Source organism: Pristis pectinata, chromosome 1, assembly GCF_009764475.1.
Source record: "Pristis pectinata isolate sPriPec2 chromosome 1, sPriPec2.1.pri, whole genome shotgun sequence".
In the NCBI taxonomy this organism is placed as follows: Eukaryota; Metazoa; Chordata; class Chondrichthyes; order Rhinopristiformes; family Pristidae; genus Pristis; species Pristis pectinata.
The window spans coordinates 43,017,355-43,040,695 of NC_067405.1; the positions used below are offsets into that span (position 1 = coordinate 43,017,355).

Consider the following 23,341-nt stretch of genomic DNA (forward strand, 5'->3'; position numbering starts at 1 on the left):
AGCCTGGTTAACATACCTGCAGTTTATTGAGTGATTAACCTCCCTTGCCTAAATATGGCCCAACATACAACAGTCAAATGTGGACACAGGAGATTTGGAGCTCCCTGCCCAATCCATTGTAAGTTTCCACATTTTGGGCTCTATTTTGCTCTAGACATATGAATTTTGCACATTAAAATTCAGCCTAAACCTCCTTAGGTTTCCTCAATGAATGCAGTACCAATTTTTGAATAAGAAATGCAAATTTTTCATCTTCATTGCAATATAATTAAATGGTACTGGAGGGTTTCACCCTTACATAACAGCTATCAAAGAAAGCAAAAGGCAAGATTCCCTGAAATCTTTTGTAACAAATTGAATTATATTAAATTCATCGAGATTATTTTGCATATATTTAAAGAAAGCGGTTTATGTTAAAGATTTTGTCTACCATGATTGTCTAAGATGAAAACTATATTTTGTGTTCACAAAACACTAAATGCAAAATATTTACATCAAACCAAATATATTAGCTGAATTAGTGATTTTTTAAAAAAAATTATTCCCTTTTATTAAATTTCCAATCACGCTGCTTATTATGTTATGTAGATAAGAGATTTATATGGGATCATGATTTATGTATATCCTGGAAGGATTTACCCTGCAAATGAATAGATATGCAGTTCAAGACATTATTTTGCAAAGAAATAATATTCTTGCTGTAACTGATTTTTGTGAAAAAGCATTTATGGCTGTTAACAAAGGTTCAAGTGCCTAAAGACATTTAGTTTGCTAAAGAGTTGATCTGTGGATTTTCATTATAGTGATGTGCCAATGGCAAAATACTTGCTTTGGGCATTTTATTTATTGCAGTTCATTGCTGTTACAACTAATTCATTATAAACATTCTCCCTTTCTATGAATCTGATTGTATCTTTTCTTGAATCAACAAATACTACATCTCTAAATGAAATAGTAATTTGTTTGCAAAATATGCACATGATAAGGGTGCTGATAATAATAGGAAAAAAATTGCTTCTAAACTAGGTGCTAATTATTATCTTTGGGTTGTATTCCTTACTGGGAAAATGTTCAAATAATTTAATCATTTTGTTTAAAGTTGTTTTGGATTTTCTTTTGAAAATGTTTCATCATGATTGCACTGATGTTTTTTGGGTTAAGTGTGTTAACTTGCCTTATTGCAGCTCCATAGATCGATTTGCCTTGCGATTACAGTTATGAAATAGCCATGAGGCTGCTGATGTGGATATAATAGATAAATTTTGTTTTCCTTTTTTTTGTTTTGCTACAATTTTTTACTGCAGTCAAATATGATAAAGATGCCAGCAGTTACTGGGATGAATTCTACAGAGCTCACCAAAACAAATTCTTCAAAGATCGCAGATGGTTGTTCCTGGAATTTCCTGAGCTCCTACCACACAGAACACACAAATATAATGAAGTTGTCCTTGAATCAAAAAATACTTCCATATTATGTTCTCATGTTTCTTTACAAACACAAACAAAATTAGTTGGTATTAGCAGGACACAAGCAAAAAAGACATTTGAAACTCTACGGAATGCAGATTCTGTAGAGAGAACAATTGATGGCATGGAATTGGAGCATAAAACACAAGACTGGAAATGGACAGACAGACAAAAGAAGCAAGGATATTTTCCTGGTATCGATTCCACTTTCAAAATTTTTGAGGTATGTTAACAGAACAAAAAGTAAGGGGCTTTTGCATTGTCTGTATTTTTACAAGTTCATGTAACATTTTGTTAAATGTACAAATTTCACAATACAGTACATTCTCAAAACTTCGGTAACAATTCACTTGAAATACCTGGGACCCTAGCCCCTAGTTGACAATAGACATATCATTTTTTTCCTTCTCTAGTCATGCAATTATAAAAGTGTGAAGCAGATGTCAGATATTTGTTTAGGAACTGAGATAAAAATCAGACCAAAAACACATCTAACTTCTTTGTTCCAGCCCCATCCCTTCATTGTAAAGTTGGTGTTCGAGCAGTTTGATCTAATTTCTTTAAATGAAAGCTCCATTAGTTTGATGAATAAATCCACACCCTATAAGCCGGCATTGTTTCAGGCTTGATTCCTGGTGTATTGTAAGCTTAAAAAAAATGTAAGTATAAACCCAGCAACTACAGCCCAGTCAGTTTAACTGGTGGTGGAAGAGATGCTAGAAGTAATAATTAGGGACAAAATTAAGGTTTTAATAATGTGCCACATAATAAGATTGTCAGCAGAGTGTAAGCCCTAGAATGAAAAGACGTACACAGTATTGATACCAAACTGGCTTTGGTTGGGAAATGGAGCCTTGGTAACAGCTTGTTTCTCACGCTGAAGGAAGATTATGTGGTGGTGTTCCTAAACAGTTGGTAGCAAGACCACTGCTTTTCTTTATGACTCATACATGGCTGTTAAGGGCAAATGACACAAAAGGGAGGAAAATGGTTAAAAAAAAAATGAGGATACAGCAGTGAAATGGATACGCATGGCCAATTAAGTTTTATGAAATGAAGTGTAAAGCAATGCATTTTACTGGGAAAAATGAAGAAAGAACATATAATCTAAAGGGTCCAATTCTGCACAGAATGAACTGCCCATTGACTGTAGTATCCAGAGAGTAGAGAAGGTAGATTGAATTGTAGAGTTCAAAAGGAAGCTGAATAATCATCTCAAAGAAACACATTTGAAGAGCTCTGGGAAGAGGGTCAGGTGCAGGATTAGCTAGATCACTCTGACCTTGAGCCAATATGGACTCACTGGGTCGGGTGACCTACTGTGTTGCAACCATTCTGTAAGTTTAGACTTTGTAAAATAAGGGACTTTGTAAAATAAGGGACTTTGCTGAAGCAAGGAAAAATATGCAACATTATGTTTAAAAATGCCTGACTTATTTATTTCAGTGAATGAATCTGATGAGAAGATGATATGATCTGGTTGTAGTTTTTTTCTCTGTCTTTAAAGGCTTCACTGTAGATTATAATCCACTGAAAGTTTAACTACAAATGTTATTGTGAAACTAAATTATAGACCAGGCAGAATTAGAATTAATGGCTATTTATACATGTTGATAACTTAATTACAAATTTAGTCTAAGATAATAAGGGCCAGAAATGTGATGTGTTACAGTTGTGGTATGTGGGAGCTGATAGAAACCACTGGGATCCATGGAAACCACATCTGAAGTCAGTACTTGCTGCTTAAGGAACTATGGCTGATGAGTTGGAGTCCGAAATTCAGGCATGGCAGTGCATCAGGGAGGGGGGATGTTACCTGAGAACATTATTCCAAGAGGCAGTTACACCCCTTAGGTTAACTACTCCAAATATGGGCAGAGTGCAGACTATGGAGGTCAGGAGGTAGCACTGGAGAACCTCAGTCCTGGCACGTCCAACGGTAATGTAATTCTTGTTGCCTGTGTGGATGAATGCAGAGACTACAGTGAGGATGAGCAATTGACAACAGCACCATATTACGGAGGGCATTCAAGTTGGGGGAATGCAGAGAAAAATTTATAACGATAGGGGACAGAATATTCTCCACAGATGCAAGTGTGAGTCCCAAAGGCTATGTTGCCTTCCTGGTACCAAGATTAAGGGAATCACCTCAGAGCTGAAGAGGAACGTGGTGTGAGAGGGGAAAGATCCATTTGTTGTGATCTAGGTGATAAAATCAATGACATAATCAAGACTAAGAAAAAAGTTCTGTGAATGAGTAGATCGGGTCCAAATTAAAAATCAGAACTAAAAAATTAATAATCTCTGGATTATTACCTAAACCATGTACAAAGTGCATAGGGCACAGTGTCATTCAGCCATTCAGGACAGAGGTAGAAAAATAATTTCTTCACATAAAGGATAGTGAATCTTTAGAATTTTGCTGCCCAAGATGGCTGAGGAGAATCAACCACTGAGCATGTTGAAGACACAGACCAGTAGATTTTTAGGTATTAGGAGAACCAGGGGGGCTTGTCCAGGAAAATGGCACTTGGGTAAAAGATCAGCTATGCTCTTCTTGAAAGATGGAGCAGACACGAGGAGCTACATGTTTTTGTAGTCCTAACAGAATTCTGAGTGTATAGGTGCAAAGGTCATTGAAGGTGGCATGATAGGTTGAGAAAGCATATGGGATTACTAGGCTTTATAAATGAAGGCAATGGATATGAAAACAAGAGCTTTATTGTAAGCTTCTCTAAAAACACTGGTTTTGCCGCAGCTGGAATATTGTGATTATTTTGGTTACAGCACTGTGAGAGGGATATGAAGGTCCTAAAGAAGATGCTGGAAAAAATTAGTAGAATGCTCCTATCAACATGTTAATAGAAAGAAAAAGATAGGATTAATATCCTTAGAGCAGGAAAGATTAAAAGATGTTCAAAATAATGAAGCCGCTTGGCAGTTCTAAAAAGATTCAGTTCTAAAAAGATCCAGAGGACATTAAGTGCTAGACAAAAGTGCTAACATGATACTGGAGTAAAACATTGTTGTTTAACTGGTCGTCGTGATCTGAAATTTACTTTTTCAGAGAAAAGTAAAGGTAAAATGAGCCACTGTGTACAAAAAGGAAATTGGGTAGATAAGCAGAAAAAAATATTGCCAGGCTGCTAGTAAAGAGCTGGGGAATGAAACTGACTAGATAGGGCTTTTGGGGCTCACTGATTTCTTGAAATGTTTTAACAGTTCTGTTTCAATGTTTCTAAGATAGTTTAGGTGATAATGGGTGTATACATTTGGTCTCAGTGTACCATATAATAAGATTAGTTAACTACTGGGTGAATAGCAGATTCTAAATATTCAACTTTCTTTTGCCTATTTTTGGATAGATTATTTTGTATGTCATTTACAGGCTATTTAAATCAGCAATAATTATTCTACCCTATTAGTGGGAATGGAGTAAAAATTGAAATATTTTTCCAAAGGTGTGAATCACACAAATATATGTTTAAGGTTCCCTGTTACAATTGTTGGTTAATTTGCATTAATCTGAAGAAACTTTCACGTTTCAAATTCAGATGTTGCTGAGCAAGAAGCATATTTAAATTCAATTTTATCTTGTAGAAAGAGTAGTTGAAATGCATTCATCTAATTATTGGCAATGAATGAGAATTACTAATCCAATAAAATGGCACTGAAAATGAATACTTCAATTGATTGATGAACTGATAATATAGATTTATTGATTGATAACTTACTGAGATGATAACTGTTATCTTCCATAAAGTTAAAATATATTGTCTTTTTCCTTTTTTATTTTTTTTTAAAGGACACTTGTTTCAGCAAAGTTTTACTGCTGAAGAAGAGAACCCAGACCATGGGTCAAACTCTGCTGAACCAAATCATCCCCACCTTCAGATCAGCTGCCTGTAGTCTTCCTACACCCATACCTACCTGTTCTGGCAGCAGAGGGGAGAGTGAGGAAGTCCCATCTTTGAAAAAAACTCTGAAGTACCCCACCCCGAGCTTTAGCGGCTGTAAAAGTTGTGAGAAATTTTTGATAGCATTTAAATGGCTCTGAAATCTGATTAAATAATTAAATATGTAAAAATTAAATTAAAGAACAAAATAAAGTTAAATTAAAACCCATAAATCATTAAACTGAAAATAAATAATATTTTTGAAAAACACTTAATTTCCATCCACCTCCTCTTCCACAATTTTGTAATACCCATGGAGGTTAATAATGTCTCGGATCCTATTACATGTGTAACCAAGTACAGGAACCACAAATTGGTTTCCCAGGGTAAATGCTGAGGAATATCAGCAAGATTGAGTTCTGCTGCTGGACTGCATGGGGTGTACAGTGGTGGAGCAAGCTGACAAATTCAGCACCGCAAATCTGTCAGTAAGTCCAGGAGTTCAACATATACACAGATGTCTTGGAACTGTCACCATTTAAACAGCTAAATTCAGAAGTTTAGTTTGAAATCATGGCAGTTCTGTTCTTTGGCTTCATAGTTAGTGTTTACAATATGCCAGAATAAATATCTATATCTAAATGCAATATTTTTTGTATAAAGTGCTCATACTAAAAAAACAAAAGTCCTGGTTATATACAACAGTGCTTTAATTTCAGAATCACAGTTTGATAACTACAGTTCAGTTACACAAAGATAATACACATAAATTTGCGCAGACTATTAATCAGTAGTTAACATGTTGCACATGCATAGATCATTTTGTAGGCAGAGGAAGTACTTTTAACTATGTTCTGATCAATTGATATGCACTCTTATAAAATGCTCACCCTGTTTAACATTAGTGCTTGACCTTGTATCTCCTATTCAACTGAAGTTGCTGACTTATGATTCTGCAATTTTTAGCAGTCCATCAATGATTAGCTGAAGGGATTACCAAGACCAACCCCATCTTCACGCTTCCACACTTTGCATATATGGATTTCAGTGGTGTTTAGAATCTGTATAACTCTTCCCTTTTCTCCTCCCTGTTTGAGGTAATTTACTGAAATATGTGTTGAACCTTAAGACTTTGTGATTCAGGCTGCTCATTGAATTTTAATTTTTGAAATCTATTTCACGTGTACTTGTGCTACTTATATCTTGCTGACCACAAAATTAATACAGGTTAGTTAAAACTAAATATTTATGCTTGATTTTTGATGATATCAGGTTGGATGTGGTGCTGGAAACAGTGTTTTTCCTATCCTGAGTAAAGTTCGGTGAGTAAAATAACATTGGAACTAAACTTTTAGAGTTAAATTTAGTTTCATTAAATCAGTACATCATTGAAGAGTTTGGTTCCAGGCATTCAAGTATTATTTCATTTAAATATTAGTCAGAATGTCATTAATGAAAACAATTATTTATAAAAATATACTTAGCAGCATATGAAACAAACACAAATTATGAAAGTGAAATACTATAAAATATGATAATCTGAAAAATAAACAAAAGCTTCTGGAAATATTCAGCGGGTCAGCCAACATCTGTTGAGAAAGAAACAAAATTAACATTTTGGGTTGATGACCTTTCATCAGAACTGGGATGGAATCCCAAAATTTGTGTGAATGGAGGTCACTATTCCAGATCTCAATGCAACAGTTAACAAAGTTTAATGATTCAAAGCAGACTCACTTAACCATATTTTTCTTCATCCTTTCACTTGTCAAAAGACAATCTGATATTGTGAAAAGGCTGCTTGATGGTCAGCATGGATTCAGTGGGCCAAAGGGTCTATTTCCATGTTGTATGACTCTGATTCTAATTACATGACATAGTCCATGCCTGAAGTAGAAAATTGGGCCAGAGAACTGGAGAGTGGCAAGTAGGTCCTTTTCCTCCAACTTTAAACAATGGAAATGGGGAGAGGCCAACTATTTATAGTTCTGCTTGCCTTACTTCAGCTGCTGATAAACTGGTGGTGTCTGTAATATGAGATGAAATTCTAAACATTTGAAGATACATTAACTTGCCAAGGCAGTATGGATTTCTTAAATGACATATCATTTTTGATCAACAGAGTGTTCCTGGGGGGAAAAAAGCAGGACAGATAAATTATATTCTTTCTGTGGAACTTCAAAATTCATTTTGTGAGGTAATAAAATACAAGAAATGGTAAAGATAATGGCACATGAAATAAAAGAAATGCAACTACATGAATACTGAAATAGTTGGAGGAAAGAAACACAAAATAAAATAACACATAAAATGTGGAAAATGTTTTGATGCCTACTTGCTATGAATTTGGTAACTTCTTGCCTTTATTGAAATTGCTGCTGCTACATTTCTTTGTGACAGAAAGCTTGTCAAAGGGTCCACAGCGGAATCACAGCTTATAAAAGAATGTCTGTTGATTCCTCCTGCTCTCTAACCTGCTGAGTGTTTCAAGTAATTGTTTTAAAATATCTAACATTTGTGGTATTTTTCATTCTGTCCCATCACATTGGCTGCCTCTTCTAACTTTGCTGGTTTTACTTGTTTGAACTCCATGACCTTGAGGTTTGTCCTTCATGCTGAGTTCAAAGTAGAAAGTAAAATCTCATCACCAAACAAGTATCATCCAAAGGTGTTATCTGTAAGTCACTACATTTCTCAATATAATCCAAAGCTATTATAATATTGTAGCACTGATAGACAAATGCCAGCTTACAATTATTTAATAAATTCCATGCACACACTTGTACATAAAGAAGATCAACATATGCCAGTTGTCCCATGCAGTGAATTTTTACTGCACTCACAACAGACTTATTCCGTTGGTGTTAAGTGCATGAAGTATTTTTAATGAAGATGAGATGCTAGTTGATCACCATGGAATATGAAAGAAAGCAAGGGAATAAATGTTCCTCTGCTCCCCTGTTTTCTAGTAGCCAGTTTTTGAGCTACAGTTCAGAAGTTAAGGAATGGGTGTAACAAGTTGGTTGTGTCCTCATTACATTTAAATGTGCAGTGAATGGATTCTACAAGTAAAAATGTGTCTGAACCTGCTTTACTGCAATCCATGGTTCAGTGCATTGATCCTTTTCAAGCTACGCATTACTCCTTTTGCTATATTTTATAAAATCTCTGTATGCAATAGGGAGCATAACAGCAATATTGAAATGATTACTCTAGAGGAAAGTAAGGCAAGGAGAGAGGAATGAATATGCAGGGAGAATGTATTGTCTGTTCCCATTGTTTCTGTGGTTTGTGACATAATGTAAGTGTATTGATATTTTAAATGAACAATTGCAATCAACATACATGTTTTCAATCTATGTATATCTTTTAAAGCACTCAGGTCATGTGTTACACTTCTAGTTGGTTGGAGCTTGTATGGTTTTCTCTACTAAATGACATGTACTGTAGCTTAAACATGAATCTTCTATTGCTTTTTCACTCAATTTCTGAAAAAGCAGTAGGATTATTTTGTGTTTGTTACATATTGTGAGCATGATTGGCAATTTCTGGCTAATAAGAAAAGTTGTGGCCTGAATTACCTGAAAATTACAGCCTTTAAACAATTATGACAGATTTTTATTAAGTAGTAAGTAGAACAAATTGGAGTGATTTCACTGTGTATTCGGGACTTGCATTCTTCACTTGGTTTGCTTTGAGTTATTTTTGTTATTTTGTTGGAGATTGGCAAAATCAGCTACAAGTAGTTCTGCTACAACGCGATAGTTAGATTCCTACTAAACCTCACATTATAGTAAGTTGCATTATAGCAGAACAGACAGTAGTTGCCTTCATAGCACAGATTTAAACAGGTTTTTCTGATTACGATCCTGCTATGACCAGTGCGACCCATGTAATGCAAATAGTGTTCCCTAATCCATTAATAGTGTTATAACCAATTTGCATTATGGAAACACACGTTAAAGCAGAACTACCTGTATTATAAAAGCTTCACTCAAGAAACACATTAACTTACAGTCTCTATAAACCGTAAATAAGAAATAACAAGACATGCACTTTGAAAGTTATATTAATTTATTAAAGTGTACTGCCATCTACTAGATCACCATTAATTGGTCAGTGGTCTACATCTGAATATTGAAAGCTATGAGCTATATTCTTCAAGTCAAATAAAAATGTAATTTCTGCATGATTAACATTTATTAGTGGAAGAAAAACAATTTTCTGAGTTAGCCTTTGGGTTGTTTATTTTTGATTGATTAAAAACTGAAAAATCAAAGTTCTGTGGATAGTATATTTTTATTGTGAAGATTAAGTGCTGATACCTAACCTTCCAGATGCAGATGCACAAGGGAAACAAGGGAGTGAGTGACAGCTGGGAGTGTTGATTGCCCATTGTTGCTAGGCCTGGCAACAGTCAGGCAAAACTCACTTTGTATTTTGTTTCTCTTCTGTAGCAGGTCAATCATGTCATGCTGCCGCTACACCAAAAAATCATTATGTCTCTTGCCCACTTCAAATTTAAATAACAATCCAAGCTTCCTTGTTGTCTATATTTGTTGCCAATTTTTAATGAAATAATGATTGAATGCAGTAAATCAGCACCAATAAATTAAAGCAATATAAACATTATTTCAGGGAATTTAGTTCAGGGATTTATAGAACAAATAAGGAAAATACATTTAGTGAACCTTTTCCACTAAGAAAGCTGTTCCTCCTCTTCTCCCTCATCCCTTGTGACCATCAATTTATTTTTCTTCCTCCTTCCTTTCTCACTGATTTCTTTGAGGTGGTTATCAGTTCCCACTGAAAGTATGGACTGTTATCCTGTATCTTAAGTCTTTATCCAGGTTCTTTATGTCTAGTGACATAGAATAACATTGCAGGTACACCACAGAAAGCCATTCTGATCTTGCTGTCAATGTTTATGCTTTATGTAAGCCTCAAATTTTTGTATATGTAAACTTATCAACCTCATTCCATGCCTTTCTCCCATGCACATTTGTCTAACTTCTTAAATGCTTCTGTGCTGTTTGCCTCAAAAGTAATGAGTTCTACATTATAACCTCTCCTTGGGTAAAGGAGTTTCTTCTGAATTTCATATTAGATTTATTAGTAGCTATTTTATATTGTCTCTAGTTCTAATTTGTCCTGCAGATGAAAATACTTTTTCAACATGCACCTGTTAAATCATTTACTAATCTTAAAAATCTTTACCAAATCAACCCTCACTTATTTTTTAGAGAAAATGGACTCAGCCTAGCCACCTTTGCTGAGATGGCTTCCACTTAGTATTGCCCATTATCACATGGCCATGTTATGTTCCTGGTCATATAGATACAAACCTTTATGACAGTGCCTTCCTGATAACCTGAAATGTTATGTTAATTAAACTACACTTTGCATTTTTTGGTGTATATTGGTTTAAGTCTCTTTTTATAAAATGAGATTTTTGAGTGTGTTTAGGTGAAACTGTATAGAGTAATATTCAAGGAAGTGGGAAGGTTTGATATTGTTTTCTCTCATCATTGCAGTGATCCCAGTACATTTCTTTATTGCTGTGATTTTTCAGCATATGCAGTGGATCTGGTGATGGTAGGCACTTGAATTTGTTCCTCTTCATTTGTTTTAATATAAACGGTTACAACTTATTTATTTACTTTTGTGTATCAACAGTTATAGCTAGTCAAACTAAAACTTTAGATCAACATTATGTTAGTCATAATAGTACTAAATTTTGATTGATTTTTAAAATTAAATAAATCAATAAGATTTGAATTTAAAAAGGGAAGGTGCCAAAAGGATGAAGATAATTTCGATTTTTGTAACATACAAAAAGTACAGCTTGTTTCTTTGATTTCTGATTGTCATGTTTATATTTTATAAATGAAGTATAGTTTTTATAAATAACAAAATATATATCTTTATAATTTAGCTGTAATAGTTATGCTCTTTATGCATCTTGTTCTTCAACTCTCTGTAGTCTCACCCTTTGTACAATGCATCCCAATGTTATGCCTTTGTTCATGATCTGTGTGATGAAGCAAGCTCCACCTACCCATTTCCAGATGGAAGTATTGATGTCATTCTCCTTGTATTTGTGCTTTCTTCTATTCATCCAGTAAGGTAGGTGAAGGTGAAGGGCTATGAAAAATATCTTTGGATCATTTATTGTTTGAGTTTATTTAACTTCAAAACTGTGGGGTGGGATCCAACATGCTACAGCATAATTTAGATGTTAATAGCATTTCAGAACAAATGTTAATTTAGAAAAGTAGATGATAGACACAAAATGCATTGGAGAAAGTAGTTTTAAAAAAAAGAATTTTAATAGATCATACATTTCACATTTGTTTGCTACCTGGTGCAGAACTCACAAAGACGTCCTTACATATTTTGCCAAAGCATGAAAAGGTAATGATTATATTGGGTGATTTGTGACAGCAATGAAATAATGATTATCCAACTTGGACAAAAGCCAGAATCTGAACAAAGCCTTGGGATTGGAGAGTACTTCTATAGATTTAAATGAAACTATAATTTATCAAAACCATTTTTGGTTTCTTAAACTGAGTACTATTTTTATACTTCACTATCTGTAGATTCTAGAGGAAATCTGCAGCTCATACTATATGTCCATCTTTTGCAAAACTGCAATATGTATTACCAAACATACATGAGTATAATAAATAATGTTATCAATATAATAAAACCAATAAGATCACAAAGGTAAATTAAAGATGCGAGGAAATGGTTTTTAAAATTGAAAACCTTGGTAATCAATCTAAAATAAACATTATTCATGACATTAAATTTATACAGCATTCACTTCCAGGCTTTGATTGTGCTATATGAAGATGCTGTAGGTTTTCAAATTATTCAGTGATTTTTTTTTGTTCATGGTTGGATCACGTGATTGGATCCTGGCCACAGGCTTGTCTCTTTCATTTGAAAGATTGCTTTTATTTGGCCACTGTGGAAAAGTCAGTAATATTGGTAGCAAAGGGCAGGCAGTAAAAAGCTTTAAGAAAGCAGCTGGCACACCCACAGTATCTTCTGCCATAGATTTAAAAAAACTCTTTGTTTGCCATAGGCTCCTTTTGAGTTATAAATGTAAATCAGCAACAAAATGACAGTCTTAATATTCATGTTCATTTTCTCCAGTTTATTCACCTAAAGTTACTGGTTTGCCTTTTTTTTCACCTTCATGTGAAAAGGGAAGCAAACAATAGGTATGACCCTTCATTAATAATTTTTCAATCTGATAATGGTGAAGTTGTCAAGGTGAACTGTTTTGTAGCTATTTTGCTTCAACAGTAAGTCTTACTCAATCTCACTGAGATTTTTGATGACACTTATCTATAGATTCTTGCAAATTGGGTGCATTATATATTGATCATGATTTTTAATACATTATCATGCAGGATACATCTATGATCTTCACACGTAAATGAAACTATATTAAAATAATACAGCGTTTGGAAATAAACCAGTAATAACAATAATTGGTATAAAGTGCAATGTATTTTTAATTAATCAAAACAAAATTTTGAGCAAAGAAAAACCTTCAGCTTGACTCTCACAAAGCAAATACTATAAAGTTGGATTTATATTGTATTTGTTTAACTATTGCACACGCATTAAGCCACCATTTTATTCCTGTAGTGTAGATACTTCAGCCCTGTCTTGCCTGCTATATGCATCCCCAAGCCATCTGTCTTGTTAATCACCATCTTAAGTCATTCTCAGTGTGTCTCTGCACGATGCTTTGTAGAGTTGTTATTGGCACTGCTTTTGGCTGCCCTTTTTTTTAGTGTCTCTCCAAAAAGTAATAGATGGTTAGAGTGCACAAGAAGTTAACTATTTAGCTACGAGATGGACAGGCTTGTTGATTAATTTGCTGCACTTCCAAACATTGGGGTTTCAATTCCATTGATCATTACCCATTAAGACATTCTTACCATGAAATTCTGGTTATTCTGCTTCCAATTAACAGTTACTCCATTTTTATTAATTGTCCATTTATTCCTTTGAGGTTTAAAAAAAACTTGAACAAGCCTGTAATATAACATACAGTACCTGCTTTATTAGCAAGGTGCTGTGTAAATAGCATGATAGTTACTACAGTGCTATTACTTTTGTATTTGAAAAAGCTTTAGCCAAACATAGTAGTAAATTATATTAACAGGGTTATTTAATTTAAAAGAGTACCATTTTTTCTTCGTGCATTTTTTAGATAACCTTTATAATGGACATCCAGTTTTGACCCCATCATAAGATGGATGATATATCAACTTAAAGATTCAATGGAGGACTATAGTACATATTAAATAATATTGGTTACTCTGATAATTGTAAAGGACAGGGTCCCTTCACTTGAAAGATGCATAAACTTCAAGGAGATTTGATGGGGGTCTGTGATTCACTTCAAGAGCTAGTTGTATTCCTACTGACAAATTATTTCAGTTTTATAAACTGGAGAAGACCAGAGTCATGCATATAAATCACACAAGAATTGAGCCAGATTAGATAATAACCTATGGAACAAGCTTCTGGCACTACAAAGCTTCAGCAGAGAAGTAGGTCTGTCTTAATAATCATTAATTATAGTACTCTGAACTAGTTTCAGTCATCTGAAATTTCCTTCCTTTTCCTGGAGATTACAGGATTATCAAGGACTAGGATGTATCTTTTTTTCTTTCTTTTTCTATCTTTTTTTTAGTTTTCAAATTAATACAGATTAATATATCAATGTTTATACATGTAATACAAAGAGATCAAGAGAACAATCATGAACAATAGAGTATAAAAAAAACTGTAGATCCGATAACCTGTTAGTGAATGAATATAATATAGAAGAAAAAGATTTATTGTAAAATATAAAAAAAGAAAAAAAACCCAGAACAATAAGAAAAATTATAAACAATATATCAAACCAAACTAAGCTAAAGAAAAAAAAATAAAAAAAAACTGGACTAAAATTTCTCAATAGAAACAGAGCAATATTATGTCATCAACTCCGTTCCTCTAAACTGAAAGGTTATTATAAGGGGATCTATATCATGTGAAAATATTGAATAAATGGACTCCAAACTTCCTCAAATTTAAGCGAAGGATCAACAGTACCACTCCTAATTTTTTCTAAGTTTAAACATGATATAGTTTGGGAGAACCATTGGAAAGTAGTAGGGGATATTGGATCCTTCCATTTAAGCAAAATGGATCGTTTGGCCATTAATGTAACAAAAGCAATCATACAGTTAGCGGAGGCAGATAAATGGCCAGATTCTATCCTTGGTAAACCAAAAATTGCAGTGATAGGATGAAGTTGTAAATTAATCTTCAATACATTTGAAATAATGTTAAAAATATCTTTCCAATATTTTTCCAAAAGAGGACAGGACCAAAACATATTTGTCAAAGAAGCCACATTCGATTTACATCTGTCACATATAGGATTTATATGTTGATAAAAACGAGCTAGCTTATCTTTTGACATATGGGTCCTGTGAACTACCTTAAACTGTATCAAAGAATGTCTGGCACACATTGAAGATGTATTAACTAAATGAAGAATTTTCTTCCAAGTCTCTGTAGGTATAGATGTCTGGAGTTCACTTTCCCATTCATTCTTAATTTTGTCCAATGGTTCTGAACGAATTTTCATAATTAAATCATAAATTGTTGCTATCAAGCCCTTCTGACAAGGAATAAAGCCAAAAATTTTTTTCCGTAATTTCAGTTTTGTAAGGTGTGGCAAAAGAGGGTATAGTAGCTTTTAAAAAATTTCTAATTTACAAATATCAAAAAAAGTGTGATCTAGGCAAATTGTATTTGTTAGACAATTGTTCAAAAGATGAAAAACAGTTATCAATGAATACATCACGAAAACATACTATTCCCTTCCTTTTCCATATGGAAAAAGCTGAGTCAACTCTGGATGGATGAAAGAAAAAATTAGATTGAATGGGACTTGATAGATTAAATTTATTCAATCCAAAAAATTTACGAAATTGAAACCATATTCGTATTGTATGTTTAACAATTGGGTTAATCATATGTTTACTTAATTTGGTAAGTGCAAAAGGGAGTGGAGCTCCTAAAATAGAGACTAATGAAAATTCAAGTACCGATTGGGACTCAAGGTGTACCCATTTGGGGTGTTGAATTACATCTGAATCTTGTATCCAAAAAATTAAATATCTAATATTGATTGCCCAATAATATAATCTAAAGTTAGGCAAAACTAGGATGTATCAAATCATTATGAGATTTGCTTAATGGCTTGACAGTCTATTCCTGCTCATCATTTTTGTTCATAATTTCTGTTATAATGTTATGCAGTGGTACTCAGTTTATGACCCCACAAAGAATCTAGATTTTTGTACTTCTTACAAATTCAGCATTCCATGTCCTGTAAATGAACTTTATATCCTCTGTATTTGAAAGCCAATTTTTTTCTCAAATGATAAAAGATAAAATAACTTAAGATCACAACTGAGAGATTCTTCCATTACATCAGCTGCTGAAATCTTGCACATTGATGTCTCTCTTCATGGAGAGCGGGCTGGAAATTTACGAAGGTTATATAGCTTCAGTGATCATTGAGTTTATTTACATAACTTACATGAATGAATGTAGGCTATTTAGTTTGCAAAAGAAGAACAATTGATTTTCCTGCCCTTCTCCATTCTGGAAAAAAATGAAGATCCATCTTATTAGTTAAATCCCATTCACCTTTCAGCCAAGCACGTGTTGACATACATTGTTTTCAGTGAAGCAATACCTTAATTTTAAAATGCTTATCCTTGTTTTCAGATCCCTCCATACATTTTACTTCTCCCTATCTCTTTAATTCCCAAAGCCTTGCAACCTCCTCCCACCCCAATTCTGCCTCTTGACCATTCCTGAGTTTAATTGCTATACTGTTGGTGACCATGCCTTCATCTGCGAAGGCCATAAGTTTTAGTCCCTAGCCTCTCAGTCTCTCCACCTTCTTTTCTTCTTAAGGATTTTCTTTACAACCTGTCTCTTTGACAAAACTTATGGTTTATCACCTTATAGCCCGATTATCACCTTAGCTTGGTGTAAAATAACCTTCGATAATGTTCCTGTGAGCTGCCTTAAGATATTCTATACATTAAATATAATTTAAAATGCAAATAGTTTATATTAACGATTTGAACATTGATTCATTTTCGGTACCCTAATTTCTAAAAAGCTTTTCCAATTTTTTAAAATGTTCACCATCAGGCCATTGTTGTGATAAAGAGACACAAGACACTGTAGATGCTGGAATATGAGGGAGCAAACAAAATGCTGGAGGAACTCAGCGTGTCAGGCAGCAACTGTGGAGGGAAATAGACAGTTAACCCTTCACCTGGACTGAAAGGGGATATAGCCAATATAGGGAGGTGAGGGGAAGGGGTGAAGCAAGAGCTGGCAAGCGATAGGTGGATGCAGGTGAGGAGGGGTGATAGGCAGAGCCTGGGAGGTTATAGGTGGAGGAAAAAAAGAGCTCCAGAGGATGGAATCTGATAGGAAAAGAAGGTGGAGCATGGAATCAAATAAGGGAGGTGGGATGGCAGATGGACCCAGTGGGAAGAGGAGGTTGCTAGCCGTTTTAATTCCCCTTCCCATTCCCACACCGACCTGTTTGTGCTCGGCCCCTTCCACTACCAGGGTGAGTCTGAACACAAACTAGAGGAACAGCACCTCATATTCTGCCTGGGTAGTCTACAGTCCGATAGCATGAACATTGAATTCTCCAATTTCAAGTAAACTGCTCCCCCCTGTCCCTTTTCTCTCTCCTCTTGCTCTATCCAGTTCCTCCTACAGCCCAGCACCCCATTACCATGTTTCTTTCCCCTACTCCACCCAATTTATCTATCACCCACACTCTCTTCCAATTGTTTCATTGATTTTAAATAGTGTTTGAATGTAAATGAACATAATAGGCAATTCAGAAATATTAAAATGCTTGACAGATTTTGAAGTAGGTTAAGCCTGGGGCCATGGTTTTGCTGGTGGTCAGAGCTTTTTTTTATCCAGCTCTTTAGTGGGCAGGATTTGTTGGAAGGGAGAAGTACATCTCTACCACGTAGGTCAGTGGTGGGTGTAGTCGATTTTCCACTGGCTTCGTTATCTGATCCAAAGTAAAACATGTGCCACTTGGTGGAACACTTGAAATTTCTTTGACCATAACTCAAAATACCTCATCCCACCTATTAGTACTGCAAGTCATCCCCGCTCCTCTTTCTATTTCACTGGATTATAAAGAACATACCTTCATTCACCTGAGACCTTTACACCCCTTTCTGTGTTTCTAAAATGTGTTATTATTTCTACTTTTACATTCATGATACTAACTCCCTCAATCCTTCCATTCAATGGACTGAAACTGCATTAAGAAAGTGAAAGACCACTGCTTTTACAATTGTATTGTTATTTGTGTCTGAGTAGATCGAGTGCAGACAACCATGTATAACTTGGCTGACCTGAGTATTTACAACATTTTCTGTTTTTGTTTGATATTTCAGTTGAAGCAACGTTCATGAAGAAAAATTGTATTATAGTTCTACAGTGAATTTCCTGCATTGCATTATTTTGTTTTTTTGTCAATAAGCTTATATAATTACTTATGGATACAGGAATAAGGATCCTTAAAGAGTGGACTGTTTTAGTTCTTTGGTCCACAAAGCAGAAGTAAAGTAAAATAACTCCAGCATCCTGAAAAAGAGCAAAGTGGTACTTCCCCAAATTCCACCAACAAAAGAAACCGCAGATTCTGATTTTAGCAATTTTATTTAGGCACTATATTTTTCAAAACAATTGCATTATTTATATGGCACACAAGTACTAATATTTTAAATGCAAATCAATTTAAATTAAATTATTAATTGCTCAATTTGTGCTTGCTTAATAGACTGATTTCTTTGTCTCCAGGATGCAGATGGTAATAAATAGATTGAGCAAGCTACTCAAACCTGGAGGAATGATACTATTTCGAGATTATGGTAGATATGATTTGTCTCAACTTAGACTGAAGAAAGGTAATCTCTTGAAAGTTTTTGTCTGAAATATGTTTTCACAAATTTGATATTGATGGTGCCTCATTTTAGGTGGTCATATCTTTCCCAAGTAGTGACGCAGGTTGTATACAACTCCCATGGCAATCATCCCGGAACATTATATAATGATGATTGTGAATAAGGGTCACAATTTTCATTCAGTGAAGGATTTGGTGCTTAGGTTCCACTAGGAGTTCAAGGCAAAGGTCAACAACAAATATTCTGTAAAGTGATTCAAAACACTTTATTTACTGGTCATTACTAAAATCTGAAATGATTTCTTTCTAATCAGAAACAGTAACAATCTTCAACAAATTCTGTTATTGCTTGCCTTAGACCATATATGAGCATACTCATCCATTTTCTATTCACACAGACCGAATATAAATGATAAAAGTTATTTATCCCTCAGTGCCTGGGATTCTATGGTCTTGCCAACTGTCGATTTTAATAATTACAGAGTTGTTCTCCACTACCTCATGATAATTTTATCATTTTCACAACCTAATAACTATACAGCATGTAAATGAAACAATATGTCTGGTGCTTTTTTAAAGAAAAACTAGAATTACAGAGAAAAGTCCTTTCCAGAAGATGCCTTAACTGCAAAATATAGAACATTTTCATGACGGGTACAGGGATTGCATAGGGAACATTTGCATCTATGATTGGAAAAAGCAAGTTTAGCATTTCATCTTATCATCATAATGCAACTCTGAATGTGATTCCTATGATTTAATCGTGATCATATAATTTTATTTTTATAGCTAATTTTCAACCAGCATAAAAGAATGAATTCCTTTCAACACAAGGCCTCAGAATTTAGCTTCCAATCAATGGCTGTTCATATCCAAATGATTTTTGATGACAAAAACTATTGACCTAGCTTCTGAATTTGCCCACATTCTCTTTTTAAAAAACAATAAATCTCTTTATACCACTTAGCAGACTTCAATAAAATTAATTATTTTGTTAAATATCCATTTTGAACACCAGAGTGTCCAGCACCCATGAATTACAAAACTTTCTCGAGTACCAAAGAAGTCAGTAATGCATGTCACCTTTCACATTGTTTAGGAAGCTTTGGAGGGGTTCATTTTACCAATATGTCTTTTAGCAATGTTGTGCTTTGTCCTAAGAATTATGTACACACATTTGGAGTTTCAATCGTCTTCAGTTTTTGTCCTCCATTTTCACACATTACAAGGTAAGTCCTCCATTCTTTTCAAAGAAAATTTGTGGTGTTTCTTTGGACATAGTTTTCTAATGTAGCTAGAGCAGATGTCAATGATCTTCTAAGTAAATTAGCAATTAGTAACTTAGCTACCACTGCTTGCCTCAGGTATTGTACGTAAAACCCTCTTCTTACGCCACAATAGTTTGTAATCTGGGAAATACTCCCACTATTTCTTCTTTCTTCATTTCCAGCTTTTTTCATGTGGAATTATCATTCTATATGAGTTATAATTATTGACCAGGAAAATTGTTTTCTGTATTAAAGGATGATGACCAGGGTGTGGCAGAATAGTGATTAAGTTATTAGACTATATTTCAGAAACTTATTGAAATCCCACTTTAGAAGATGGGAATTTAACTTAAGGCTGTTAAATCAATTCTGTAATTCAGTAATTGAGCTAGTTATGGTAATCCAGTCATTCAATGTGTACTTTTAGGAAGGAAATCTGCTGTCTGGCCTACATGTGACTGCAGTCTCACAGCAATGTGTTGACTCTTAACTGCCTTCTGAAGTAGCCTTGCAAGCCATTGGTAGAAAGCTGGTGCAGACATGATGGGGCAAATAGTCTCCTTCAGTGCTGCAAACCCTCTATGATTCAATTCAGGGGAAAGTAAGAACTGGTAGTAGATGCTGACTCTGCCTTTTGCTGCCTTATCCTGAGAACGAATAAAACAAGCTGAATACAGTTTTGGAGCTTGCTGGAGAGTGATTGAGAGGTTTAGTGGCTGGTTCCTTTTCCCTCTTTTTGTAAAGTCTGTGATTAATTGTTCTGGGAACTCAAAGAATTCTAATTTTTCACAAATTTAAGATCTGATTAAGATTAGAAGCGAGAAATTTAAAAGGGACATCAGGGGCAGCTTAGTCACGCAAAGGGTGGTGTGTATTTGGAATGAGCTGCCAGAAATAGTGGTTGAGGCAGGCACATTAGCAAAGTTTAAAAGCCATCTAGGTAAGTACATGGATAGGAGAGGTTTAGATAGCTATGGACCAAAAACCAGCAGATGGGACTAGCTTGCTGGGCAACACAGTTGGCAAGGATGAGTTGGGCCGAAGGGCCTGTTTCCATGCTCTAAGACTCCATGACTCTGATTGCCTCCTTGATTTATGTACAAGTGTTGGAATTTTAACTGTGCCATCAGATTAGTCCATCTAATTATATTATAAAGAATCCTTGTTGATATAAATTTTACTTTGCGTCTACTTAGCCCTATTTTACATGATAGGAATCTTTGATCACAAATGAATACTGACAAGAAAAAAAACCTTATTCAAAATATTTCATATTAAATATGCTATTTACTTATCAGAATATATACATTAAACAAATGCTATCCAAAATATTTTCAGTTTAATTTCAAACCTGTAAATAATTAATTTCTTTTTTATTAGGTCGCTGTTTGTTTGGAAACTTTTATGTGCGAGGAGATGGTACTCGTGTTTACTTCTTTACTAAAGGTATGAATGTCAGCAGACATCTTTAAATCATAACATTTTCATACATCATCATAATGTAATTCAAAAATTATTTCATAAATAAAGATAGCTGCAAAATCACAAATAAGTGTGTGAAATTTGTGGATGTCTTTATTTATGTAAAGGTCACAAATGAATTAACACCTTCCTTGCCTGCTGAACAAGTATACATTTGTTAAATATTCTGCTTTATCACAAGTATATTGTTTGATAATGAAAGTGAGATTATTTTGGAAAAACCTAACAAGAGCAGATATCATTTTAACTTGATAGTGCAGGGGCTGTATGTTCTATTTCTCTAGATGCGACTGATTGAAATGTTCAAACTCATTCACGGGAAAAGTTAACTAAAAATAGAATACTTTGTTAATATCATGACTAACAGAGCAAAGCTGATGGGCCAGATTGTACTGACCTGGAGTTGCTATCCGCGATATACCTATGCCAGAATTTACTCAGTCCAGCTACAGAGTCTTGGACATACTGGCCTACTGCAAAACAGAGTCTAGCAGCATGGTCCAAGTGCCAGCCAGACTTTGAGCAGCGTGATGAAAAGGCCCCACTCCAACAAGCTCCTAACTACTTTGACCACTGTCAAAGATAAACTGGGCGGTGCGCTTTCAGGCTATAAAAACCTGTTGCTGATTTTAGTTGTTCTTAAATATCTCTGACTTTCAGAGCTGTGCAAAACCATTAAAATATAAATAAATAAATTGTTAGAAATTAACTTAAGGCACATAAATAATGAAAGACATTAAAGAGAAGCAGAATAATTAATAAAAATTAACTTCTTATAATCTTAATTTTTGCTTTGCAATGGACATTGAAGTTTGTTGGCATCTCAGGTTCTGCAGCATGTCTAATCTGACACAGACTTTGTGAAGCAACTTCACTGGGTTGTTCACATTTCACAGTCTGTTCTATGTATCTGTCTATAAAATCCAGGATCGCAGTTGCTTTAGTTAATCCTTTGCTATCTTCAAGGTTTTGTTCACAGACATCCCAGGACTGTCTTGCGCCTTCTTTAAAATTATACCATTTGGAATTTACTGTGTTTCCTCATTCTTCCTGTCAAAATCCTATCAAAACCCTAGCCCTCATACTTTCATACTTTGACCTTCATGTATCCATTTTGAAATTATATCCTGAACGTACAAATCAGTAATATAAACCAAAACAGTACCAGTTCTACTACTAAACCCAGTCGCACTGTATTTTGACATCTAGTCCAAAAATGTAATTCATCTCAACTCTCTTTATCATTTAAGCCAAATTTGTATCCATGACGAGATTGCCCCTACTTTTCCTTGAGCTTCAATTTTCAATGTGGCATTTTGTGAGGTGTCTTTATAAAGTCGATATAAAAAATAACTGTACTGCACTCATCCACACTCTGTTACCAAATCAAAAAGAGAATCAAATTAATTGAACACAATTTGCCCTTAACAACTGCCTGTTGACTCTTCTTTACTGGACTAGCCATTTCCTAGTGGGTGTTAATTTTCTCTCAGTTAGTTGTTTTTTAAAGCATCCCCACCACTCATTGAACTGTTTGGGCTTATAATCTTTTTCAACAAGGATGCAAATTTATAGTTCTACAGTATCTTGCCCCAGTATCTAAGCAAAATTGGAAGACTGTGGCCAGTCTCTCCACAACTTTTGCCCAGCAATCTCAGATGTACCCAGACACTGATTCTTGTCCACTTACTGCCACCCTTTTTAGTACCAAAGTTAACTATTTTTATCTTACCCATTGTCCTGGCAAACTTTATTTAGTCTAGATATTGGCAAAGTCCTTTTCATTGTTAAGTAGAGAACCCATTTACTGCCTTAGCTATTGTTTCTGCCTTTACCAAAGTCTCCTGTGGTCTGTTATCAAATTACCATTCCCCTGACAACCCTTATACTGTTAGTATGCCTACTGAAGACCTTTGCATTCCTTCTATTGTTTATTTAGACCAAGATGATTTTGAATTTGATTCTTGATGCTTTTTTAAGTGATACTTGAAGAGCCGCTTTACTGTGTTAGGAAGGGAAGGAACAATGTCAATATACAAACTGTGAATTAAAATTTTTTATTAACCTTTGGTAATGATGTGGAAAATCAGATTTCAATGTGAGTTTCTTTTCTGTTCTCATTCATAGTAATTTGTTGGCCAGTTCACAATTCTATGTGTGGACACCAAAAATTAATTTTA

At 34.6% G+C, this 23,341-nt stretch overlaps 1 protein-coding gene across 4 annotated transcripts in view; it reads left to right on the forward strand.

Annotated features, from left to right (window-relative positions):
* mettl8 (methyltransferase 8, methylcytidine) overlaps window positions 1-23,341 on the forward strand; it is a 41,142-nt gene that overhangs the window by 15,186 nt on the left and 2,615 nt on the right. For all 4 annotated transcript variants that reach the window (XM_052026910.1, XM_052026928.1, XM_052026916.1 and 1 more), the window contains exons 4-9: window positions 1,305-1,690; window positions 6,636-6,685; window positions 10,898-10,958; window positions 11,347-11,489; window positions 18,309-18,415; window positions 21,060-21,125. In XM_052026910.1, coding sequence (XP_051882870.1) covers window positions 1,305-1,690; window positions 6,636-6,685; window positions 10,898-10,958; window positions 11,347-11,489; window positions 18,309-18,415; window positions 21,060-21,125 — 813 coding nt within the window. The remainder of the gene's footprint in view (window positions 1-1,304; window positions 1,691-6,635; window positions 6,686-10,897; window positions 10,959-11,346; window positions 11,490-18,308; window positions 18,416-21,059; window positions 21,126-23,341) is intronic.